This window comes from Bufo bufo, chromosome 1, assembly GCF_905171765.1.
Source record: "Bufo bufo chromosome 1, aBufBuf1.1, whole genome shotgun sequence".
Taxonomy (NCBI): domain Eukaryota; kingdom Metazoa; phylum Chordata; class Amphibia; order Anura; family Bufonidae; genus Bufo; species Bufo bufo.
The window spans coordinates 235478524-235502978 of NC_053389.1; the positions used below are offsets into that span (position 1 = coordinate 235478524).

Here is a 24455-nt window from a genome sequence, read left to right on the forward strand (position 1 = left end):
GCTGCGTTCAGGACCGCTCGTGAGCCCCTTCAAACGGAGCTCACGAGCGGACACCTGAACACAGGTGTGAAAGTAGCCTAACAGAGACACTAATCCCTATCACAGCACAGTAATTCCTATCACACTACCTAACACCCTGCACTGGAACCTATCAGCTACACTATATCACTATCTAACGTACACTGACTATCTCCCACTAACTATCTGTATTATATATATGAGCTAACTAACTATGTAATGTAATTGAATAAGGATCCAGATGACTCAGCAAAGCACAGAGCACAGCAATGACACTGCTCTCTCAGAACTGCAAAAAACAGCAGAAAATGGCTTCTGGGGAGGTTCTTCTATAGTAAGGGGTAGGAAGCTTTACTATTGGTTGCTAGGGATGTTGCTAAATTCTGCCAAAGATATTGCAGCCTTCTCAATGGCCCACAGGCAAAAAGGGAGGTTACTGCTAAAAATAAATAAATAGAATATTCGCGATTACGAATATATAGCACTATATTCTACATTTTCGCGAATTCTCGTAGTGTCGATATTCGCGATAAAAATTCACAATTAGAGTATTCGCGATCAACACTAGTAACAATCTGCAGAATATATCACTATGTATGTGTCAGGAGGTAGAGGAGACGGAGCAATGTTCTGCAGAACTCTATAAAGGTCAGTGGTGTAATACTCTGCAGAATATATCACTATGTATCTCTCAGGCTTTAGAAGGGATTAAAGCTATGTTCTGCACATCTCTAGAGAGGTCAGTGATGTAATAATCTGCAGAATACATCACAATGTATCTGTCAGAAGACAGAGGGGCAGAGTAATGTTCTGCAGATCTCTAGAGAGGTCAGTGGTGTAATAATCTGCAGAATATATCACTATCTGTTGGGATGTAAAGGAGGCTGAGCAATGTTCTGCAGATCTCTAGTAAGGTCAGTGACTTGATAATTTGCAGAATATATCACTGTGCATCTATCAGGAGGCAGATGGAGCAATATTCTGCAGACGTCAGTGATTCAATAATATAATTGTATGTTTTAACTCTTTATTCCAGCTGAATGTCAGTGTGAACAATTTCCAGCGAAGGTTTGTGAATGAGGTGCGGCGCTGTGAGGGAATGGAGCGGATCCTGCGTGAGTACAGAGTTATTAATAGCACCTACTGCAATGATGATGTATGTGTGGAGGTTACTGATGGGAGACCCCTTTATGATCTACTTTCACACTCGCGTTTTAGCTTTCCGTTTGCGAGATCCGTTCAGGGCTCTCACAAGCGGTCCAAAACTGATCAGTTTTGCCCTAATGCATTTTGAATGGAAAAGGATCCACTCAGAATGCATCAGTTTGCCTCCAATCAGTCTCTATTCCGCTTTGGAGGCGGACACTAAAACGCATTTTGGTGTCTGTCTGATGAAACTGAGCCAAATGGATCCATCCTGACACACAATGTAAGTCAATGGGGACGGATCCGTTTTCACTGACACAATATGGCACAATAGAAAACGGATCCGTCCCCCATTGACTTTCAATGGTGTTCAAGACGGATCTTGGCTATGTTACAGATAATACAAACGGATCCATTCTGAACGGATGCAGACAGTTGTATTATCTGAACGGATCCGCACAAAACACGAGTGTAAAAGTAGCCTTAAAGAACCAGTGTCCAGTTTTATGTACATTAAGTTTCAATGTATGTATGTATATTATAACAGTTCTATGGCTATTTTTGTGTTTTCTGTGTTTTGTGTATCATTTTCTCATCATTTTAAAAATTTCCTCTTGCTGTCAGAGACGGCGAACATTCCTGTTTACATTAAAGGGCAGCAAACCCATCCTGAAATAATGTTTCTGACAGCTGAGGGTTTGTTACAGTTTTATCAAGTCTAGCTAATCCACCTTGACATAAACACATCAGCAGTACAAATCCTTCTCCTGCCATCATAGTTTGTTACCTTCTACCTGCACTGATACATTTTCATCAGTGGCCGCTTTCAGACGAGCGTACTGAAATCCGTCAGTATTCTGGCTCAGGATCCTGATGATATACCATCAGAATTGCTTCAGGATTTCATTAGGATTTAAATGCGTATTTCTTCCTTCCTTCATTATTTATGCACTGCACAGACTGTAATGTGCGTATTTGAAAACAAATCCGCACAAAACTTGGACATGCTGCGGATTTTAAATACTGACGGAAATTAATCGCCCATGTGAATAGCTCCATTCATTAACATTAGCAGCGGATTCTGTTACATTAAAACCGTACTATATACGCATTGCAAATACGCTTATCTGAAAGCGGCCAGTCTGGAGTCCAGGGTATTGACTAAATAGGACACATGTAACAAACCTGCAGATGTGAGAACTAACCAGGAATAAACCGAATATAAAATGTTCATTGAAGTGACAGAGAAAATCTCTCCTATAGAGTCCCCTGATAGTTCATGCTAAAACTGAAATTTGGTTTCTTGTCATAACAAAAACAAAAATCTGTGTTTTCCAATCACTGATAGAGATGAGCGAATCGAAGCTGACGAAGTGGAATTAGTTTAGAATTTCAGGAAAAATTTGATTTGGAACGAATGCGAATTTCCTCGCGCTTCGTGGTAACGAATCACATTTTTCCTAAAATGGCGGCTACACGTGTAAGGACTAAGAACATGGGGCAAGGAACTCTGGGAAGGCGGGATCACCCAGATTGACATGCCTGCATGCAGCCAATCAGCAGCCAGCCAGCCCTGTGATGTCACAGCCCTATAAATATGTCGGCCATCTTACAGTCAGACATTTTCCAGCGTTCAGAGTGCAGGGACAGACGTGTGAAGGCGCTAGGGACAGCAAGTGGAAAAACTATTGTGGAAAAAAACAAAAAACAATTTATAAGTGCAGGGAAAGGATAGGTATTATTTCACAGCATCTTAATGCAGGGAGAGACGTCAGAAGGCGCTAGGAACTTTGATAGGAAAGTGATTTACAAGTGCAGGGAACGATTATTTGGGGATCCAAATAGTCATTAGACAGCTCTGTCATTCAAGCTTTTTGTTATTGGGCTGCAAGTGTTATGTTAAAGCCTTTAGAGGCTTATGTCTTAGTATCTTATTCAGTACGACAAGAAAAATATATACCCATTTCACTTCTGCAGTTATTTCTGGTGAAAGCGTATAGGGGCGTATTTCAGTAACAAAGAAAAATATATACGCACTGCACTGTTGCAGTTATTTCTGGTGAAAGCGTATAGAGGCGTATTCCAGTAAAAAAAATACAAATATATACGCACTGCATTGTTGCAGTTATTTCAGGTGAAAGCGTATAGGGACGTATTTGAGTACTACTGGAAAAATATATACGCACTTCACTATTTAATTGTTTTCTGGTTAAAGCGTATAGTGGCCTATTTCATTCCAACAAGAAATATATATTCTCAGGTCACTTCTGCAGTTATATATAGTGAAAGCGTATAGGGGCGTATTTCAGTAAAAAAAGATAAATATATATGCACTGCACTGTTGCAGTTATTTCTGTTAAAAGCGTATAGGGGCGTATTTCAGTAAAAAAATATAAATATATATGCACTGCACTGTTGCAGTTATTTCAGTTGAAAGCGTATAGGGGCGTATTACAGTAAAAAAAGAAACAAATATACTCATTTCACTGGTGCACTTATTTGTGGCAAAAGCGTTCAGTGGCCTTTTTCAGTACAAAAAGAAAAATATATTCTCAGTTCACGTTAGCGGTTATATGTGTTGAAAGCATGGCTGGGAGTCAGCAGGGTGGCAGCAGTGGGAGGTCGGGAGCCAAACGTGCCCGGGGTAGAGCACCTGCTTTGCAGCAACCTACCTACCCGGGAAGTAGTGGTGTAGGGGTTCACGGAAGTAGCGGCGGTAGCAGTCAGTCAGTGTGGCGGATATATGTGGTAAAATCTTTATTGAAGTATTTCGGTCAAAAACAATATTTATTCAGCGGTCAGTGCTGCGGTTATACTGCTGCCACCTCCAGACTCTGTCATTGTGCCACTCGGTGGCTTTCTCCTGATGCCGCCACCTCCAGACTCTGTCATTGTGCCTCTCGGTGGCCTCCTCATACTGCTGCCAACTCCAGACTGTGTCATTGTGCCACTCGGTGACCTCCTCATACTGCTTCCACCTAACCACTATGTCAAAGGTCCACTCTGTGGACTTCTCATGCTGTTTCCACCCTCCCCACTTCATGACTTTTCCACTATTTTGGCTTTCGGCCTGGCTGACATCATCATTTATTTGACCTTTCTTCTGATCTGTCAGAAGGAAGAAAAAATGAGACGCACAACGAATATTCCATTCACGTGTCATCTCTGTTTTAGATCCACTCTTTTTTTGGGATGAGCTATACTGATGGATTATATTGAGAAAATGCTGACCGAGTGAAGGCGGATGCTCCACAGACAGGATCCATTTTTTGTGGGTTATTGTTCTGACGAATCAGAGGAAGGGCTAATTAATCAGTGACGTAGTCAAAAAATTACTACTCACACCCTCTCCACTCTGTCCAGGGGGGGAGGGGGGGCTCTACTTGTATACGTGTTTAATAGAACAGGTTCTGTTGACATCGATGTGGAATCAGCTGGCGATCGTGTAAAAGGAGTGCGCTAACATCGACCTGTAAGGCCTCATGCACACGACCGTTCCGTTTTTTGTGGTTTATACTTGAGTATGTAATCTGCATGGCATACTGACTATTATTTCACTACCACAGCAGACTCCCTATGCGTGTTACTGCCAGGCACAGTGTTCTACACCACTATAAAGGCTCTCTGCAGCCAGGAAATAGCCGTTTTTTTAACGTAATTCGCCACGACTATATTCAGATCAAATCAAATTTTTCCCGAAAAATTTGGCGAACCGGCGGATCAAATTTTTAAAAAATTCGCTCATCTTTAGTCACTGACCCCAACTCCCCCACCCCCATCCCCGACAAATGTTATCACATATAGTAAGGTAGAAATAACATACACAGCATGAAGTAATGAGGTGCTTTTCACCTGTTAGGATTTTTGGAGTGTGAGATGCAGAATGACAAGATAGTCGTAAAACATCCTGAGAAATCGCCACAGACGCCACTGCCGAGAGAGATGATTAATCTTGAGGTGAGCAGTGGATACATAGATGGAATAGCTGTTACTGTAGTATAAGGTGTGTGATCTCATGTCTGATCACAATGTAATTATATTACTATTATATTCAGTGATGTCAGTAACAGGGGGCGGGGCTGTGACAACCTCTCAGACATGATATAGAGGCTGGTTGTCAGCAGTAATAGATGGAATAGATGTTACTGTAGTATAAGGTGTGTGATCTCATGTCTGATCACAATGTAATTATATTACTATTATACTCAGTGATGTCAGTAACAGGGGGCGGGGCTGTGACAACCTCTCAGACATGATATAGAGGCTGGTTGTCAGCAGTAATAGATGGAATAGATGTTACTGTAGTATAAGGTGTGTGGATCTCATGTCTGATCACAATGTAATTATATTACTATTATATTCAGTGATGTCAGTAACAGGGGGCGGGGCTGTGACAACCTCTCAGACATGGTATAGACTCGCAGTGTTTCCCAACCAGTGTGCCTCCAGCTGTTGCAAAACTACAACTCCCAGCATGCCCGCACAGCCAAAGGCTGTCCGGGCATGCTGGGAGTTGTAGTTTTGCAACAGCTGGAGGCACACTGGTTGGGAATTAGAGGCTGGTTGTCAGCAGTAATAGATGGAATAGATGTTACTGTAGTATAAGGAGTGTGGATCTCATGTCTGATCACAGTGTAATTATATTACTATTATATTCAGTGATGTCAGTAACAGGGGGCGGGGCTGTGACAACCTCTCAGACATGATATAGAGACTGGTGGTCAGCAGTAATAGATGGAACAGATGTTACTGTAGTATAAGGTGTGGATCTCATGTCTGATCACAGTGTAATTATATTACTATTATATTCAGTGATGTCAGTAACAGGGGGCGGGGCTGTGACAACCTCTCAGACATGATATAGAGGCTGGTTGTCAGCAGTAATAGATGGAATAGATGGTACTGTAGTATAAGGTGTGTGGATCTCATGTCTGATCACAAATTACTATGATATTCAGTGATGTCAGTAATAGGGGGCGGGGCTGTGACAACCTCTTTATTCATATCACTATGGTACTAGATGATAACATAATGTTAAACATCTAACAGACCGGCCTGGAGAAGCTGGAGGGGGAGTTGCAGGAGGTGAACCGTAACCAGCAGACCTTGAAGCAGAATTTTCTGGAGCTGACAGAACTGAAGCATCTACTGAAGAAGACTCAGGATTTCTTTGAGGTATCATCTTAGAACCTGAATGTCTATGTTGTAGGGATATGTTATTCAGCAGCTGCGGTGACCTATTATACACAGGCAGCTTCCATGCAATCTCTCCTGTTCTGACATTTCCTCCACAGTGGAATATTTTTATTATTATCTTGTTGGGTTTTTTGTTATTTTTTTGTAGGCTGAAGCAAATCTTCCTGATGACTTCTTCAATGAAGACACCAGCAGCCTCTTGGAGCTTCGGACCGTCCCCTCTGCTGCTGCCGCTGGTAAACTGGGGTATGTGCCATAATATAACAATCAGTATCATTACCAGGGGGACCTATTAAAGGAGGTAAACGTAAAGTTGTTTCCTTGTCTTATACTCTAGTCATATTAAATTACTCCATTCACATCCAGAGCTTCCACAATTCTGCTGCTAGATCATATTTTATACTCCAGTCACATCCAAAGCGATATTAGTCAATGAGCTGTGTTTTGCCACTTACAGTCCATCAACACTGTGCTGTCATATACTCCCCAAACCGCTTTGGTAGGATCCCATACTGCACTGCATTGCGGAATGTAACCTGTAAAATGATTAGAGGTAGTATTGTCCGCAAGGAGGGGGATCCAGCCACAGGGTGGTATCAAGTGTCACCTCAGAAACAGTGGCTCAGTGTCTGCGGTTCTGATCCGATTCTCCTCTTTGTTTGCAGGTTCACAGCCGGGGTGATCGGGAGAGAGAGAATGGCGTCATTTGAGAGGATGCTGTGGAGGGTTTGCAGGGGGAATATCTACCTGAAGTACAGTGAGCTAGACACGTCTCTGGAGGATCCCATTACTGTAAGGAAATACGAATGGGAAGAATGTGACTCTTGGGGCTCTGGATCTCCCGGGAGTTATTAGCAGGGAGATCCTGGACCTCGCACACATCATCACTGCAGTACAGAGCCACCAACAATCCCATATCGGTGGTACCTGCCAGATCCTTGGGGGAAGACGGATCAGACAGGCTGGATTTTACGCATGTGAACCTTTCTTCCCCTGGGAAATAAGCAGCGCCAGGGGAGATAATCTCTAGGGTGATAAACATGCACACACAGCCAAGCTGAGCATGCATCATGCATGTTTATAGAGATGATGGAGACATTGCTGTCAGACACCAGGTTTTTAAAGAAGAGCTGTCGCCTCTCCTGACATGTCTTTTTCAGTAACTACTTGCATTCCCCATGTTATTCTGTGGCATCTATTCTTAGGCCTTATTCACACATCAATGTTTGGTCAGTGATTTCCATGAGTGATTTTGAGCCAAAACCGGTCGTGAAGCCTAAACAGAGATAAATTATAACTGAAATATTTGCACTTGTTCTGTGTTTGGAGCCGCACCAGGTTTTGGCTCACAATAACTGATGGAAATCACTGACCGAACACTGAATGTAAGAAACAGACTTTATGACTCTACTTTGTGCAATTCCTTTATTATTAGAAGTTATGAATGAATTGCTAGCAGCTTACAGTGAAGGTCCGGATGGGTGTTACCAGCTGGGGTGTGTGTCCCTGCACTGAGAGCACTGATTGGATAGTGTCAGACTGTGCAAGACACCCCCCCAACTGTAACACCCATCTGGACCTTCATTGCAGACTGCTGGCAATTCATTTATACCTTCTAGCAGGAATAATAAAGAAATGGAACATCATAGAGTGATACGAATATTTATTAATAGGGGAATGTAAATAGCTAATAAAACAGACATGTCAAGAATGGTGTCCTCTTTTAGCCTCTGGATTGGTCATGTGAAATCTGATCACTTGTCCTAAAGCCTGAGGCTGCACTACTGAGAGAATCTGATGACAACTACGTGCGAATTTCATATTTTGAAATTCATTCACACTTCGTTTGGTGGTAAAAGCAGAATTGCTTTATGGATTCCGTTACCACGGACCATAACGCAATTCTATGACGGAATGCATTCCTTTAGAGGTATTCCGTTATTCATTCCGTCATAATAGAAGTCTATTGGCTGCAAAACGGATCCGTAACGCAATTCACTTTTTACCAACAAACAAAGTGTGAACGAATTTCATAAGCGGAAATTCACTCTTCTCTAATGACAACATGTTCATTGATTATTTCAGTTGCCTCTCATAATCTAACATAAACCTCAGAATTTCAACCAATTTTCTAGATATATTACTAGAGATACTGCTGCAATTGTTTCTCAGGACCTTGGTGTGTGGTCACATGACTGATCTGTCTCCATTTTTCTCCAGAAAGAAGAAGTGAAGAAGAATGTCTTCATCATATTCTACCAGGGCGATCAGCTCAAACAGAAGATCAAAAAGATCTGTGAGGGGTGCGCTGGGGACATCTAGTGGTGACTTTTATGTATTGCATGAAAACTTTGTTGTCTTGCTGTGTACTCGTTTAATTCCCATAGTTTACTTTACAGAAATGAATCATAGTGTTCTCCAGATAGGGAACATGATATATAAAATACCGGCCAGTATGTCTGCGGCTTTTATCCAGGTCATGTTTTCATACGGTTTGTCCAGTCCTACAACTTTCTAATACACTTTGGGGCGGAATTTACCATTTCAGACAACAGACTTCAAAAGTTGCAATTTTTGCCTTCCACCATGGTTACGCAAAAATGTTGTGAGATTTCCCATTTTTGCACTGCTTTCACCACTTTTCAAAAATGAGCGGAGAAAGTGGGCATGGGTACCTATGTTGTTAAGGTGCACTCCAGATTTTTTAGCTGTGACTTTTTAAAAAATAACAAAAAAGGGTGCAATCATTTTCTTGTAAGAAAGTAGCATACAAAAACTGTAGTAACATCTCTAGACAAAGGTAATATATATTTAAAGAAGCACCACATTTAGGTTACATTCACACGACCGTATGTGTTTTGCGGTCCGCAAATTGCGGATCCGCAGAAAAAACGGATGACGTTCCATATGGCATCCGTTTTTTGTTTTTTTTTTGCGGCTCCATTGTAACAAGGCCTATCCTTGTCATCATAACAGACAAGAATAGGACATGTTCTATATATTTTGCGGGGCTACGGAACGGACATACGGATGCAAATAGCACACGGTGTGCTGTCCGCATTTTTTGCAGACCCATTGAAATGAATGGGTCCGCATCCTATCCGCAAAAAAAATAACTAACAGACACAGAGACAAAATACGTTTGTGTGAATGTAGCCTTATTGAACACTATGTGACGTCTGATAAATTTGTCACGAATTACGCCAACACAGGCTTAAAGCAAAACTGACATCTAAAATTCCCCTCAAGATAAATTACGCCCCCATCATCCTGGTGTCAGTGATTGGACCCTTTCCTGCCTAACACTTTTCACAGCTGACGTGCTTGTTACCTTGTGTCAGTGTGACATTGCAGATTGCCTACATTTATATAATGTACGACGCATCATCTTTGAGAGTAGGACCAGGTAAGGAGGGTGAGAACGCTCTTCCCTACAGGTAGCATTATGTTACTATTCAGTGATGCGCTGAGATTCTGACAATATGATACGATGAAGCCGCCCCTGCACAGTGCCGCCTTATGCCCTTCATATGTCCGTTTACATTTCATCAGTGATATACAGGGGTTATATATTTTATATTTAATTTGTCCTTTTTATTATCTCACTAATTGATCCTGATGTTCTTATATGACAGGTTTAAAGCTACAGTTTACCCATGTCCAGAGTCCGCAGCTGAACGACGCAACATGGCTGCTGATGTGAACACTAGGATTGAGGATCTGAATGCGGTGAGTGGAGGAATGGAGTGGCTCCCTAGTATCTGATGATCAGTACCGGTAATCTGTGGGTGATAACAGACGCCCTATACCTTTAAATTCTTAATCTGCCTTGGACTGGGTTTAAAGAAAACCTGTCACCTTGAAAATGCTGTATAATCTGCAGGCAGCATGTCATAGAGCAGGGGGAGCTGAGCAGATTGATAGTTTATAGGAAATGGTTGACTAAAACTTGTAATTTATCCATTTATTCTGGGCTTTGAAGTCAAGGAGACGGTCCTATCCGTGACCGACAGCTATCTCTGTATACACAGCCATAGAGGGAAGGCTGTCAGGATGAACATGTCCTTAGGCCTTCACTCCTTAATCTCACCCACCTATTTTTAGATCATAAAAATCACTTTAATTCCCACTTTTCATCCCGTTCAGGTCATAACGCAAACAGAGTCCCACCGCCAGCGTGTACTGTTGGAAGCTGCGCAGAATCTGTCCAGCTGGATGATTAAAGTGAAGAAGATGAAGGCTGTGTACCACGTTCTGAACCTGTGTAACATTGATGTCACTCAGCAGTGTGTCATCGCCGAGATCTGGTGCCCAGTGGACGACAAGGAGCGCATCAAACAGGCGCTGCACCGCGGAACTGTGAGTGCTGCAAACAATGTATGTCCGTGAGTGCTGACTGTTATAACCAATATGGTGTTTAAAGCTGAGCGACAGGTAGCACTCGGACTGGTTATGAGGATGGGTCATAAATCTTACTCGTCGCCCACAGAACCATGTGATACAATATAACAGATAAATCTCTTGCATTGCAGGAGCGCAGCAGTTCCACCATTGCTCCCATCCTGACCGATATACCAACCAAAATGGAACCACCGACCTTCAACCGGACCAATAAGTTTACGTCTGGCTTCCAGAACATTATAGATGCCTATGGTGTTGGGAATTACAGAGAAATGAACCCAAGTTAGTTCTGAAGACAGGAGCTTTAGAAAAGCCTGAACAGAAGTTCAGACACATTTTTCCGCAAGCCCCGTTTTGCTCATAAATTTGTTATTTATTAACCCTTTTTTTTGTCACACTCACAATATATGTTAAAAGTTGACAGGGCCTAAGTGGGCTGACATCTTTACAATTGCTTTTGTCTGTTTGCTTTCGCAGGCAATGACTGAAGCCTATGCCAGCTATGAGATGTTATTATGTGGTGTGCACCTGTTAATAAATTTGTCACATCCTGCACCCCCACATTCAAGATCAAGGCTGGCATTAGAAACCCCAGTTTTGAGAATTTTTTCCCCCCATATATTTCCTTCTGGGGATGAGAGAGGGGACATGAATAATTCTGGAGTCATAATAACCCCATCCCCCTGCCCTTATTAGGAGCCCCTTTGTTGAGACATGTTCATGATGAATCTATTCCTCTTCTCCAGCCCCTTACACCATCATCACATTCCCATTCCTCTTTGCGGTAATGTTTGGCGATTGCGGACACGGTGCCGTCATGTTGGGATTTGCAGCCTGGATGCTCCTGAATGAAAAACAGCTTCTGACTACCAAGAGTGACAATGAAGTAAGAGGCTAAATGGGGGGCAGGAGGCACTTTAGTAGTTGCCCTCAGGGACCTCAGAACTTCAGCTGATCTTTCCTTCTCCACTTTTTTTTTTTGCGTCTAGATCTGGAACACTTTCTTCGGGGGTCGATACTTGATCTTCCTCATGGGAATATTCTCCATCTACACTGGATTCATCTACAATGACTGCTTCTCCAAGTCATTTAACATATTTGGGTCATCATGGAGGGTCCGCCCCATGTTCACCAATGGCACCTGGAAGTATGTTACATCCTTCCCGTTTAGCTGGAGTTTCCATTTGGATACATTGTAGACATTTATTGTAACATTTCATTTTCTTTCTTTTAGTGATAATTTGTTACATCAGGGAATTGATTTACAACTAGACCCAATGGTTCCTGGTGTTTTTTCTGGGAATCCTTACCCGTTTGGGATTGACCCGGTGAGTTCACTTGCGTTTTTTTTCTGTGTCTTTATTTCTCAATATTTCTTGAGCGATGACACCTCAATGTTTCCCTGTATTGCCTTTTCCTGCAGATCTGGAATATTGCTAAAAACAAGCTAACATTCCTGAACTCCTACAAGATGAAGATGTCAGTGATTTTGGGGATCACACAGATGGTGTTTGGGGTGATACTTGGTCTGATAAACCACATGTAAGAATAATAATAGCGGTGAAAATATTCTCAAAAATAACTTTTATAAAAGACAATCTGCTGTGTCTTGTTATGGAATTGTCCCACAGTAAAGAAGGTTATGGACTGATCTGTAAATGCATCGCAACACGTTTGCTGTTACATAGTATTATTTTTTTCTTTTCTCCAGAAATTTCCGGCGACACGTTAACATCATCCTGCAGTTTGTCCCGGAGATGATTTTCATTTTGTCTCTCTTTGGTTACCTGGTGTTTATGGTCATCTTCAAGTGGTGCACGTACAATGTGAACAACTCCCAGGAAGCCCCCAGTATCCTCATTCACTTCATCAACATGTTCCTCTTCAACTACAATGACCCATCCAATGGTCCACTCTATGAGCACCAGGTAACGCCCCCTAGGAGACTTGAAAAGTGGTTATACCGTGATCTAATGCGGCTTTGAGGTTTTAATAGGCTTCACCTGTGCTAAATGCAGAACCAGTTAGTATGCCGATTCATGGTAAAAGCCCACGGTACGGCCACATGTTCAGGTTTCCTGATGCAGTTTTGGAAGACAGAGCCAGGAGTGAATTTGAAGAAGAGGAGAAGTCCTATCTGTCCCTTATACTTTCTCTCCTTTTCTGATCCACTCCAGATTTTGGCTTCCAAAACTGCATCAGGAAATCTGATCGTGTGGCCGTATTCTTAACAGGGCTGATTTTACTTGTCACTGGGGCTGCTGTTCAGGCAATGTGGAAAATGTAGTGTGGAAAAAATAAATACCATAAAAAAAATCCTCCAAATGAGAAATTAACCACTTAAGGACCACAGGTTTATACCCCCCTAAAGACCAGGCCCTTTTTTACAAATCGGCACTACACTACTTTCACCGTTTATTGCTCGGTCATGCAACTTACCACCCAAATGAATTTTACCTCCTTTTCTTCTCACTAATAGAGCTTTCATTTGGTGGTATTTCATTGCTGCTGACATTTTTACTTTTTTTGTTATTAATCGAAATTTAACGATTTTTTTGCAAAAAAATGACATTTTTCACTTTCAGTTGTAAAATTTTGCAAAAAAAAACGAGATCCATATAGAAATTTTGCTCTAAATTTATAGTTCTACATGTCTTTGATAAAAAAAAAATGTTTGGGTAAAAAAAAAATGGTTTGGGTAAAAGTTATAGCGTTTACAAACTATGGTACAAAAATGTGAATTTCCGCTTTTTGAAGCAGCTCTGACTTTCTGAGCACCTGTCATGTTTCCTGAGGTTCTACAATGGCCAGACAGTACAAACACCCCACAAATGACCCCATTTCGGAAAGTACACACCCTAAGGTATTCGCTGATGGGCATAGTGAGTTCATAGAACTTTTTATTTTTTGTCACAAGTTAGCGGAAAATGATGATTTTTTTTTTTTTTTTTTTTTTCTTACAAAGTCTCATATTCCACTAACTTGTGACAAAAAATAAAAACTTCTATGAACTCACTATGCCCATCACGAAATACCTTGGGGTCTCTTCTTTCCAAAATGGGGTCACTTGTGGGGTAGTTATACTGCCCTGGCATTCTAGGGGCCCAAATGTGTGGTAAGGAGTTTGAAATCAAATTCTGTAAAAAATGACCTGTGAAATCCGAAAGGTGCTCTTTGGAATATGGGCCCCTTTGCCCACCTAGGCTGCAAAAAAGTGTCACACATCTGGTATCTCTGTATTCAGGAGAAGTTGAGGAATGTGTTTTGGGGTGTCTTTTTACATATACCCATGCTGGGTGGGATAAATATCTTGGTCAAATGCCAACTTTGTATAAAAAAATGGGAAAAGTTGTCTTTTGCCAAGATATTTCTCTCACCCAGCATGGGTATATGTAAAATGACACCCCAAAACACATTCCCCACCTTCTCCTGAGTACGGCAATACCAGATGTGTGACACTTTTTTGCAGCCTAGGTGGGCAAAGGGGCCCATATTCCAAAGAGCACCTTTCGGATTTCACAGGTCATTTGTTACAGAATTTGATTTCAAACTCCTTACCACACATTCGGGTCCCTAGAATGCCAGGGCAGTATAACTACCCCACAAGTGACCCCATTTTGGAAAGAAGACACCCCAAGGTATTCCGTGAGGGGCATGGCAAGTTCCTAGAATTTTTTATTTTTTGTCACAAGTTAGTGGAAAATGATGATTTTTTTTTTTTTTTTTTTTTTCATACAAAGTCTCATATTCCACTAACTTGTGACAAAAAATAAAAACTTCCATGAACTCACTATGCCCATCAGCGAATACCTTGGGGTCTCTTCTTTCCAAAATGGGGTCACTTGTGGGGTAGTTATACTGCCCTGGCATTCTAGGGGCCCGAATGTGTGGTAAGGAGTTTGAAATCAAATTCTGCAAAAAATGACCAGTGAAATCCGAAAGGTGCTCTTTGGAATATGGGCCCCTTTGCCCACCTAGGCTGCAAAAACGTGTCACACATCTGGTATCTCTGTATTCAGGAGAAGTTGAGGAATGTGTTTTGGGGTGTCTTTTTACATATACCCATGCTGGGTGAGATAAATATCTTGGTCAAATGCCAACTTTGTATAAAAAAAATGGGAAAAGTTGTCTTTTGCCAAGATATTTCTCTCACCCAGCATGGGTATATGTAAAATGACACCCCAAAACACATTCCCCACCTTCTCCTGAGTACGGGGATACCAGATGTGTGACACGTTTTTGCAGCCTAGGTGGGCAAAGGGGCCCATATTCCAAAGAGCACCTTTCGGATTTCACAGGTCATTTTTTACAGAATTTGATTTCAAACTCCTTACCACACATTTGGGCCCCTAGAATGCCAGGGCAGTATAACTACCCCACAAGTGACCCCATTTTGGAAAGAAGAGACCCCAAGGTATTCGCTGATGGGCATAGTGAGTTCATGGAAGTTTTTATTTTTTGTAAAAAGTTAGTGGAATATGAGACTTTGTATGAAAAAAAAAAAAAAAAAAAAAATCATCATTTTCCACTAACTTGTGACAAAAAATAAAAAATTCTAGGAACTCGCCATGCCCCTCACGGAATACCTTGGGGTGTCTTCTTTCCAAAATGGGGTCACTTGTTGGGTAGTTATACTGCCCTGGCATTTTCCAGGGGCACTAATGTGTGGTAAGTAGGTAAATGACCTGTGAAATCCTAAAGGTGCTCTTTGGAATGTGGGCCCCTTTGCCCACCTAGGCTGCAAAAAAGTGTCACACATGTGGTATCGCCGTATTCAGGAGAAGTTGGGGAATGTGTTTTGGGGTGTCATTTTACATATACCCATGCTGGGTGAGAGAAATATCTTGGCAAAAGACAACTTTTCCCATTTTTTTATACAAAGTTGGCATTTGACCAAGATATTTCTCTCACCCAGCATGGGTATATGTAAAATGACACCCCAAAACACATTCCCCAACTTCTCCTGAGTACGGCGATACCAGATGTGTGACACTTTTTTGCAGCCTAGATGCGCAAAGGTGCCCAAATTCCTTTTAGGAGGGCATTTTTAGACATTTGGATACCAGACTTCTTCTCACGCTTTGGGGCCCCTAGAATGCCAGGGCAGTATAAATACCCCACATGTGACCCCATTTTGGAAAGAAGACACCCCAAGGTATTCAATGAGGGGCATGGCGAGTTCATAGAAATTTTTTTTTTTTGGCACAAGTTAGCGGAAATTGATATTTTTAATTTTTTTCTCACAAAGTCTCCCGTTCCGCTAACTTGGGACAAAAATTTCAATCTTTCATGGACTCAATATGCCCCTCACGGAATACCTGGGGGTGTCTTCTTTCCGAAATGGGGTCACATGTGGGGTATTTATACTGCCCTGGCATTCTAGGGGCCCTAAAGCGTGAGAAGAAGTCTGGAATATAAATGTCTAAAAAATTTTACGCATTTGGTTTCCGTGAGGGGTATGGTGAGTTCATGTGAGATTTTATTTTTTGACACAAGTTAGTGGAATATGAGACTTTGTAAGAAAAAAATAATAATAATTCCGCTAACTTGGGCCAAAAAAATGTCTGAATGGAGCCTTACAGGGGGGTGATCAATGACAGGGGGGTGATCAATGACAGGGGGGTGATCAATGACAGGGGGGGTGATCAATGACAGGGGGGTGATCAGGGAGTCTATATGGGGTGATCACCACAGTCATTGATCACGCCCCTGTAAGGCTTCATTCAGACGTCCGGATGCGTTTTGCGGATCCGATCCATCTATCAGTGCATCCGTAAAAATCATGCGGACGTCTGAATGGAGCTTTACAGGGGGGTAATCAATGACAGGGGGGTAATCAATGACAGGGGGGGTGATCAGGGAGTCTATATGGGGTGATCACCACAGTCATTGATCACGCCCCTGTAAGGCTTCATTCAGACGTCCGGATGCGTTTTGCGGATCCGATCCATCTATCAGTGCATCCGTAAAAATCATGCGGACATCTGAATGGAGCTTTACAGGGGGGTAATCACCACAGTCATTGATCATGCCCCTGTAAGGCTTCATTCAGACGTCCGGATGCGTTTTGCGGATCCGATCCATCTATCAGTGCATCCGTAAAAATCATGCGGACATCTGAATGGAGCTTTACAGGGGGGTGATCAGGGAGTCTATATGGGGTGATCACCACAGTCATTGATCATGCCCCTGTAAGGCTTCATTCAGACGTCCGGATGCGTTTTGCGGATCGGATCCATCTATCAGTGCATCCGTAAAAATCATGCGGACATCTGAATGGAGCTTTACAGGGGGGTGATCAGGGAGTCTATATGGGGTGATCACCACAGTCATTGATCACGCCCCTGTAAGGCTTCATTCAGACGTCCGGATGCGTTTTGCGGATCCGATCCATCTATCAGTGCATCCGTACAAATCATGCGGACGTCTGAATGGAGCTTTACAGGGGGGTAATCAATGACAGGGGGGTAATCAATGACAGGGGGGGTGATCAGGGAGTCTATATGGGGTGATCACCACAGTCATTGATCACGCCCCTGTAAGGCTTCATTCAGACGTCCGGATGCGTTTTGCGGATCCGATCCATCTATCAGTGCATCCGTAAAAATCATGCGGACATCTGAATGGAGCTTTACAGGGGGGTAATCACCACAGTCATTGATCATGCCCCTGTAAGGCTTCATTCAGACGTCCGGATGCGTTTTGCGGATCCGATCCATCTATCAGTGCATCCGTAAAAATCATGCGGACATCTGAATGGAGCTTTACAGGGGGGTGATCAGGGAGTCTATATGGGGTGATCACCACAGTCATTGATCATGCCCCTGTAAGGCTTCATTCAGACGTCCGGATGCGTTTTGCGGATCGGATCCATCTATCAGTGCATCCGTAAAAATCATGCGGACATCTGAATGGAGCTTTACAGGGGGGTGATCAGGGAGTCTATATGGGGTGATCACCACAGTCATTGATCATGCCCCTGTAAGGCTTCATTCAGACGTCCGGATGCGTTTTGCGGATCGGATCCATCTATCAGTGCATCCGTAAAAATCATGCGGACGTCTGAATGGAGCTTTACAGGGGGGTGATCAATGACAGGGGTGTAATCAATGACAGGGGGGTGATCAGGGAGTCTATATGGGGTGATCACCACAGTCATTGATCACGCCCCTGTAAGGCTTCATTCAGACGTCCGGATGCGTTTTGCGGATCCGATCCATCTATCAGTGGATCCGTAAAAATCATGCGGACGTCTGAATGGAGCTTTACAGGGGGGTAATCAATGACAGGGGGGTAATCAATGACAGGGGGGTAATCAGGGAGTCTATATGGGGTGATCAGGGGCTAATAAGGGGTTAATAAGTGACGGGGGGGGGGGGTGTAGTGTAGTGTAGTGGTGCTTGGTGCTACTTTACTGAGCTACCTGTGTCCTCTGGTGGTCGATCCAAACAAAGGGGACCACCAGAGGACCAGGTAGCAGGTATATTAGACGCTGTTATCAAAACAGCGTCTAATATACCTGTTAGGGGTTAAAAAAAACACATCTCCAGCCTGCCAGCGAACGATCGCCGCTGGCAGGCTGGAGATCAACTCTCTTACCTTCCGTTCCTGTGAGCGCGCGCGCCTGTGTGCGCGCGTTCACAGGAAATCTCGGCTCACGCGAGATGACGCCTATTGGCGTTAGTGTGACCTGGGAGCGCCGCAGAAATGACGCCTTTCGGCGTTAGCGTGGCGGGAAGTGGTTAAAGTAAAAAATGTAAATAAAATAAAGAATTACAAATAAAATGTCCCCCAAAATACTTCCAGTCATTATCGTAAAACAAGGCCCTGATTTAATTGCCAGTGTACTTTGAAGTAACACTATATAATCACCAAGAAAATTTGCTAGTATTCAGAAAAAGACATATTTTTTTTTTTTTACTATTTCTTACAAATAATAAGCCAAAAATGATAATAATGGGGTACATTTACTAAAGACTGGCGTTTCATATGCAAGTCTTAGTAAAAAGGCAGTTGAAGTAAGATGCACCAGATTTATTAAGAGCCGCATGCCTCACACACAATGGGGGACAATTATCAAGACTGGTCTTGCCGTACGCCAGTCTTGATCCCTGTGCGCTGGAGTGAGATGCATCTATGTACCTCTGTGTGCCAGAAACTCAAATCTATGCCAGCCAGGGGCTCAAAAAGTGGCAAATTGTGTCAAAAATATGGCATGTGCTATAATTTGTGACTTTTTGCACCCCTATAAGGGCGTAATACCTTTGATAAATCCCCCCAAAAATGTTTCATCTTCTGTTGCCTATGCAACACAGACTGAAATGTACACCAGCAATGGCTGACATAGATTTCAGTTATGTTAAAATGGAATCTATCACCATGAAAGTGCAGTGTAATCTCCAAGAAGATGTTATAGAGCAGGAGAAGCTGAGCAGATTGATATATAGTTCTTAAAGATTTAGTATACATGTATTTTAATTCCTGCTCATTCTGGGCTTTGAAGTGATTGATGGCGATCTATGTGTTTGTAGTTATAGAGGGTGGGCTGTCAATCAAAGCCCTGAATAAGCAGAAATTTAAATGAATGAAAAATAGATTATACTGAATCTTTTCCCACAAAACTATACTTTAATCTACTCATGTCCTCCTGTTCTGCTGCTGCCTGCCGCTCAGATGCCATGCTCAATGTGACAGTGTCCCTTTGAATTTGTCAGGTCGGCTGGACATTTAAGCTGTAGTGCTACTCCTGTCCACAAGAGGGCACCAGCTATATTTCTAAATACCATCATGCTGCAACTTGTGGTTCTATTGCATTTAGCATTCTCCCTATTGTCCAGTATCACTTTTTTCCCCCCATGAAGCATTGCTTTGCTGCTCTCATCTCGGTTTATCACTGACGGTAATTTTATACATTGTCATTATGGTTTCAGAAAGAAGTTCAGAGTTTCCTGGTCATATTCGCACTTATCGCTGTTCCCTGGATGCTTCTAATAAAACCTTTTGTCCTACGAGCCAATCACCTCAAACAACAGAGAATGGTGAGGGGTTGGGGGAAGCGGGGGTAGTTGTCACTAGGCATTATTATTGGGGAGTAGTTTGCAAAGTGTTTTCCCAGTGATTGTTATATAGACTTTGGTCCAGAGCTTATGTAGACTTTTGCCTTTTTTAAGCTTCCTGTGGGAAAACGCTGAAGCCTGAACTGTCTTGTAACAGGGAGCAACAGGTAGTCTTTACCTGCTTTTGTGTCTTCCACAGCTGCACTCCTCATCCTTACCTGAAGAACATATCGAAATCACAGATGTGGAAAATGCACAGTCTAATCACTCCAAAAAGGAGGACAAAAAGGAGGAACATGGGGCAGGGCATGGAGGACACGATGACCATGGAGAACATGGCGGGGAGGTATGAATATCTGCTCCGCAGGGGCGTGTCAAGATGCAGATCCTACAAAATAAAACTACACTCATAACATTTCAGAGCAGTATCTGCAATATTTAACTTGTATCTCCAGACTATGTATTATGTATACCATAGCTCCACCTAGAAACTTCATCCCACTCCCTTTAGCCAAGACCTTACCCTTTAAGGTCATTATCATTTTTACTATAGACGGCATACACCTTTATTTATGTATGTCACTGCCTATGACACATGACATATTTGATCAACATATTGGAATCTCTTTAAATCATCTGAGTGATGGTATAGTGGTGACAGACAACAATGGATACCTCCCTAACTATAGAGAGCTGCAGTACCAGTCTAGGCAGGCAGGTGGCAGCAGCATTGTAGTAATAATCTTTGCAGGCAGGCAGCAGCAGAGCTGTAATACCAGTATTTTCTGGCAAGTGGAAGCAGAGCTGTAGTACTATAAACCTTGCAGGCAGTTGGCAGCAGAGTTATAATGCCAGTCTTTGCAGGCAGGTGGTAGCAAATCTGTAGTATTATTGTGCTTGCAGGCAGGTGGCGGCAATGTAGTACTAGTATAATTCTTGCAGGCAAGTGTAGCAGAGTTGTAGTGCTATAGCCTTGTAGCAAATGGCAGTAAAGATGTAGTAGTATAGTCCTTGCAGGCAGGTGACAACAGAGTTGTAGTACCAGTCCTGGCAGACAACTGGCAGTGGACCCTTACAGGTTTCTCAGCCTGTAGAAGTTTGTATTGTATAGGTTTAGCTGCTCTAGTCCATTACCATGTAGATATTTGTGGGGCTCTCTACCCTTCCGTCACTCCAATTTAGATTTCTCAGCAATGTCCATAGTAGGCTATGTACCCTCGGACTCAAGCCCTTACATATGGTGATGCACATTACATGGGCTCATATCTAGTATTATATGAGGTTACAGTGACTTATACATCTCATAATGGATAAATCCTACATTCAGCCCTTTGCAGACTTGAGTCCAGACAATAGGTCACATGATTAATAAAATGTTCACGGTATGGAAAGTTTATCTAAGCGCAAATTCCGCCCCTAGATGAAGAAATACAATAATAGTGGCAGCTGTGAGAAGTGATTAAAGGTGAAATTTGATGAGCGGCTTAGTAACAAGATTATCATTTCACACTAAGCAGAATGCGATGTAAGTGACATCTTTTCCTCATAATCCTCTCTCTTTCCAGTTTGATTTTGGGGACATATTTGTCCACCAGGCCATCCACACTATAGAGTACTGCCTGGGCTGTATCTCCAACACAGCCTCCTACCTACGTCTCTGGGCCCTGAGTCTGGCACATGCACGTAAGACCGACCTGCAAAGTCCACCTCTCATCAGTAACTGTCCCACCCCCTATTTTTCACCTCTTTTTCCAACTAACACTTCAGTTCTCTGATTAAAATATATATTTTTTAAATATAAGGGGAGGTATAGGAGAAAGGCAGTCCGCTGATCTTTCAGACGGTTTTAAGAGGGCCCGACACATCAGTACTCGACACATCAGCCCATGGGTTGTAATGAGAACTCTGGAATTCATCATTTCACTTGTGGTGGAGTGGCAGGGGAATTGCATAGCTACAAGGTTCTCCCACAGATTAAAGCTGGTCACTGGAGGTCTTCTCATTGGGACAACCTATAATTAGTTTATTATCTGAGGACTGATATTGCAGAGAAATCTGCTGCTGCCTCTCATTAACTTGTATGGTTCCTGCTGACAATTAACCTCTCTCTTCATATTTATTTTAAGCCTAAAGTAATGCTTGCTATTAATCTAATTTCTATATATTGTTTTGCTAGTGATGTTCCTCTAGTTTTTTTTGTATTGTTCCTCTGTCTTATTTGCTGCTACATTGATCTGCCCTTGTTTTTTTCCTTTCAGAGCTGTCTGAGGTCTTGTGGACCATGGTAATGCACATTGGTCTCTCCAGTGCTGGTTGGGGTGGCCTCATTGGTGTTTTTATCATCTTTGCTATCTTTGCAGTCCTATCAATAGCTATATTGTTGGTCATGGAAGGTCTGTCCGCCTTCCTCCATGCTCTGCGTCTCCACTGGTAAGTACAGAGTGGTCCATATTACTGTGTAGATTCATTTAATGTGCTTATAAAGAACCTATGCTGATGACCTCACATGAAGATCTGAGGGGTCCATACCATCCTATATTTATCAGTGAGAGCTCCTGGTGGAACTTCTGCTTCTTATGAAACAGATACGCAATATTGCCTATCTACAGGATACCTGCTCTGTGCCTGGTGAAAGTTGGTCCAGATTTACTAATGTGTCAAAAATCTGACTAAAAAGTGCTGCAAATTGCAAAATTTGGCACATTTAGGTTTCTACACTTTTTCCAAGATGCTTGATGAGGGGTTAGGGCTTAGTGTAAAGGGGTGAAGCTTTGTGGTTAAGGTGATAATGTCTAAGATGCGCCATTTTGCTTCAAATGCCACAATTCTGGCGAACAAATCTGTAAAGTAAGCCACCTCTAACCTTGCGTCTTTCTCTCTATAGGGTGGAATTCCAGAACAAGTTCTACTCAGGCACAGGACAGATGTTCCTTCCGTTCTCTTTCCAGCGCATCCTGGAAGGGAATGTAGACGATTAGACTAAAATTGTCACAGAAAATGAAACAGGTGAAATAATGAAAAGCAAAGAACTCTGCTCTCTGGACTCTATGTTGTATAATAAAACAATTTATATTCTGATTAGTTTTGTGTGTGTTTTTTTTTTAATGTAATTATGTACTCTAAGATTTATTGACATGAATCCCTTAACTGCCCTAAGCATTATATATTTCTGATGTTCTGCCTAGCCAATTTAGACCCAGTTCACATCACTTCAGATCCTTCCACAGGTATATATTCGGAATTGGGACTATTTCCTGACGTGTATCTCTGATGGCATACAGTTGCATATGTCGTCTGTAGAGCCCTGTTGTGAAAAAAGTATGGGGCACATTTATTAATGTGCTTCATTTTTAGGGGTTATTAAGATCGGCGTTTTGGATGCCAGTCTTAATAACCCCTATACCTGGCAGTGGTTCCACCGGAGTTATGAAGAGACTCAGGCCTCTTCATAACTTCGGTGGATCCTCCGCCACTTCTTTTTTTTAATTTTTATTTATCTTTATTTTAATTTTAGAAAACACATAAAATTAGTACATAGACCAGTGTCAATCACATTAGTGTATAATATATAACAATATATAACATAGCCATCACATCCATGTATATAATATAATAGAAATCATAAACATCGTTATATCCCCCCCCCCCCCCCCCCCATTGGCTGTCGTTCCCCTCAATTCATTCAAAGAAGGAAAAAGAAAAAACATTAATAATTTATTTCTACGTGGTTCTGCGTGCAACTCTCCGATTCCTTTCCATATCCTCATATATTTTAATTTGTTGAAGGTATAAACCCCACTCCCTTGACGAGGGCTGGGAGGCAGAGCCCCAGTGCCTGACCAATATAGCTTTCGCGACCATCAATCCTCTCATCCAGATCCGTCTAACCTGGGGGGGGACTTCAGTTTCTGAACCATAGTCTCCAAAGATCACTATCAAGATCCCCGGGTTATAGTTCATTAAGGATTCCTTCTGAAGGGCAGAGAAAACCTCATCCCAGTATTGTCTTACTTTACTACAGCTCCAAAGCATATGGACATAACTCGCATTCACATATCCACATTTAGGACAACAACAATCCCGGTCCCTATTCTGAGGGAATTTTCCTTGGGTTTTGGGCGTATAATACAGTCTATGAAGGATCTTAAATTGAATTAGTCTATGAGCACTGGAAACTGTCGCCTTTCTCACATTCCTATAGATAGTGGGCCACTGTAAAGGAGGGCAATTCAACTCTTGCTCCCATTTACTTGGGCTTTTAAAAGGTATTACAGTAGCCAGTGCCATTCGGAGTTTAGCGTATAATCTAGATAATTTCACCTTCTGGTCCTTCTGAGCGTCACAATAATCAAAAAATATATTCTTTTGTGGAAAAATACGGCCCCTATTCCTAGAAGCTTCAAATAAATGTTTCAAACGTGCATACATAAATACCTCTAATGGTGAACTATCATGAAAACCAAATTTCAAAAGTGATTTAAAATGTCCTAAATGGAATAGGTGAGACACCCTATTGATACCATTACGTGTCCAATAACCAAATTCTGTAATTTTGAAAAATTCCTCCAACGCCCTGTTCCCCCACAATGGGGTGAAAACGAACGGGCCAGGGGCTTTAAGGAACTCCTTCAGCCTATT

General features: G+C 42.3%; 1 protein-coding gene across 1 annotated transcript in view; it reads left to right on the forward strand.

The window, feature by feature from the left end:
* The window catches only part of ATP6V0A4 (ATPase H+ transporting V0 subunit a4), a 29237-nt gene extending 6346 nt beyond the window's left edge, over positions 1-22891 (forward strand). Inside the window, exons 3-21 of the mRNA XM_040437354.1 lie at positions 1055-1133; positions 5024-5121; positions 6214-6339; positions 6509-6606; positions 7026-7152; positions 8581-8663; positions 9996-10089; positions 10507-10719; positions 10893-11043; positions 11508-11647; positions 11751-11908; positions 11996-12089; positions 12185-12303; positions 12473-12689; positions 19692-19799; positions 20017-20163; positions 21383-21500; positions 22076-22247; positions 22702-22891. Of these exons, the coding sequence (XP_040293288.1) occupies positions 1055-1133; positions 5024-5121; positions 6214-6339; positions 6509-6606; positions 7026-7152; positions 8581-8663; positions 9996-10089; positions 10507-10719; positions 10893-11043; positions 11508-11647; positions 11751-11908; positions 11996-12089; positions 12185-12303; positions 12473-12689; positions 19692-19799; positions 20017-20163; positions 21383-21500; positions 22076-22247; positions 22702-22795 (2436 nt within the window). The 3' untranslated portion in view covers positions 22796-22891. The remainder of the gene's footprint in view (positions 1-1054; positions 1134-5023; positions 5122-6213; positions 6340-6508; positions 6607-7025; positions 7153-8580; positions 8664-9995; positions 10090-10506; positions 10720-10892; positions 11044-11507; positions 11648-11750; positions 11909-11995; positions 12090-12184; positions 12304-12472; positions 12690-19691; positions 19800-20016; positions 20164-21382; positions 21501-22075; positions 22248-22701) is intronic.
* The last annotated feature ends 1564 nt before the right edge of the window (positions 22892-24455 follow it).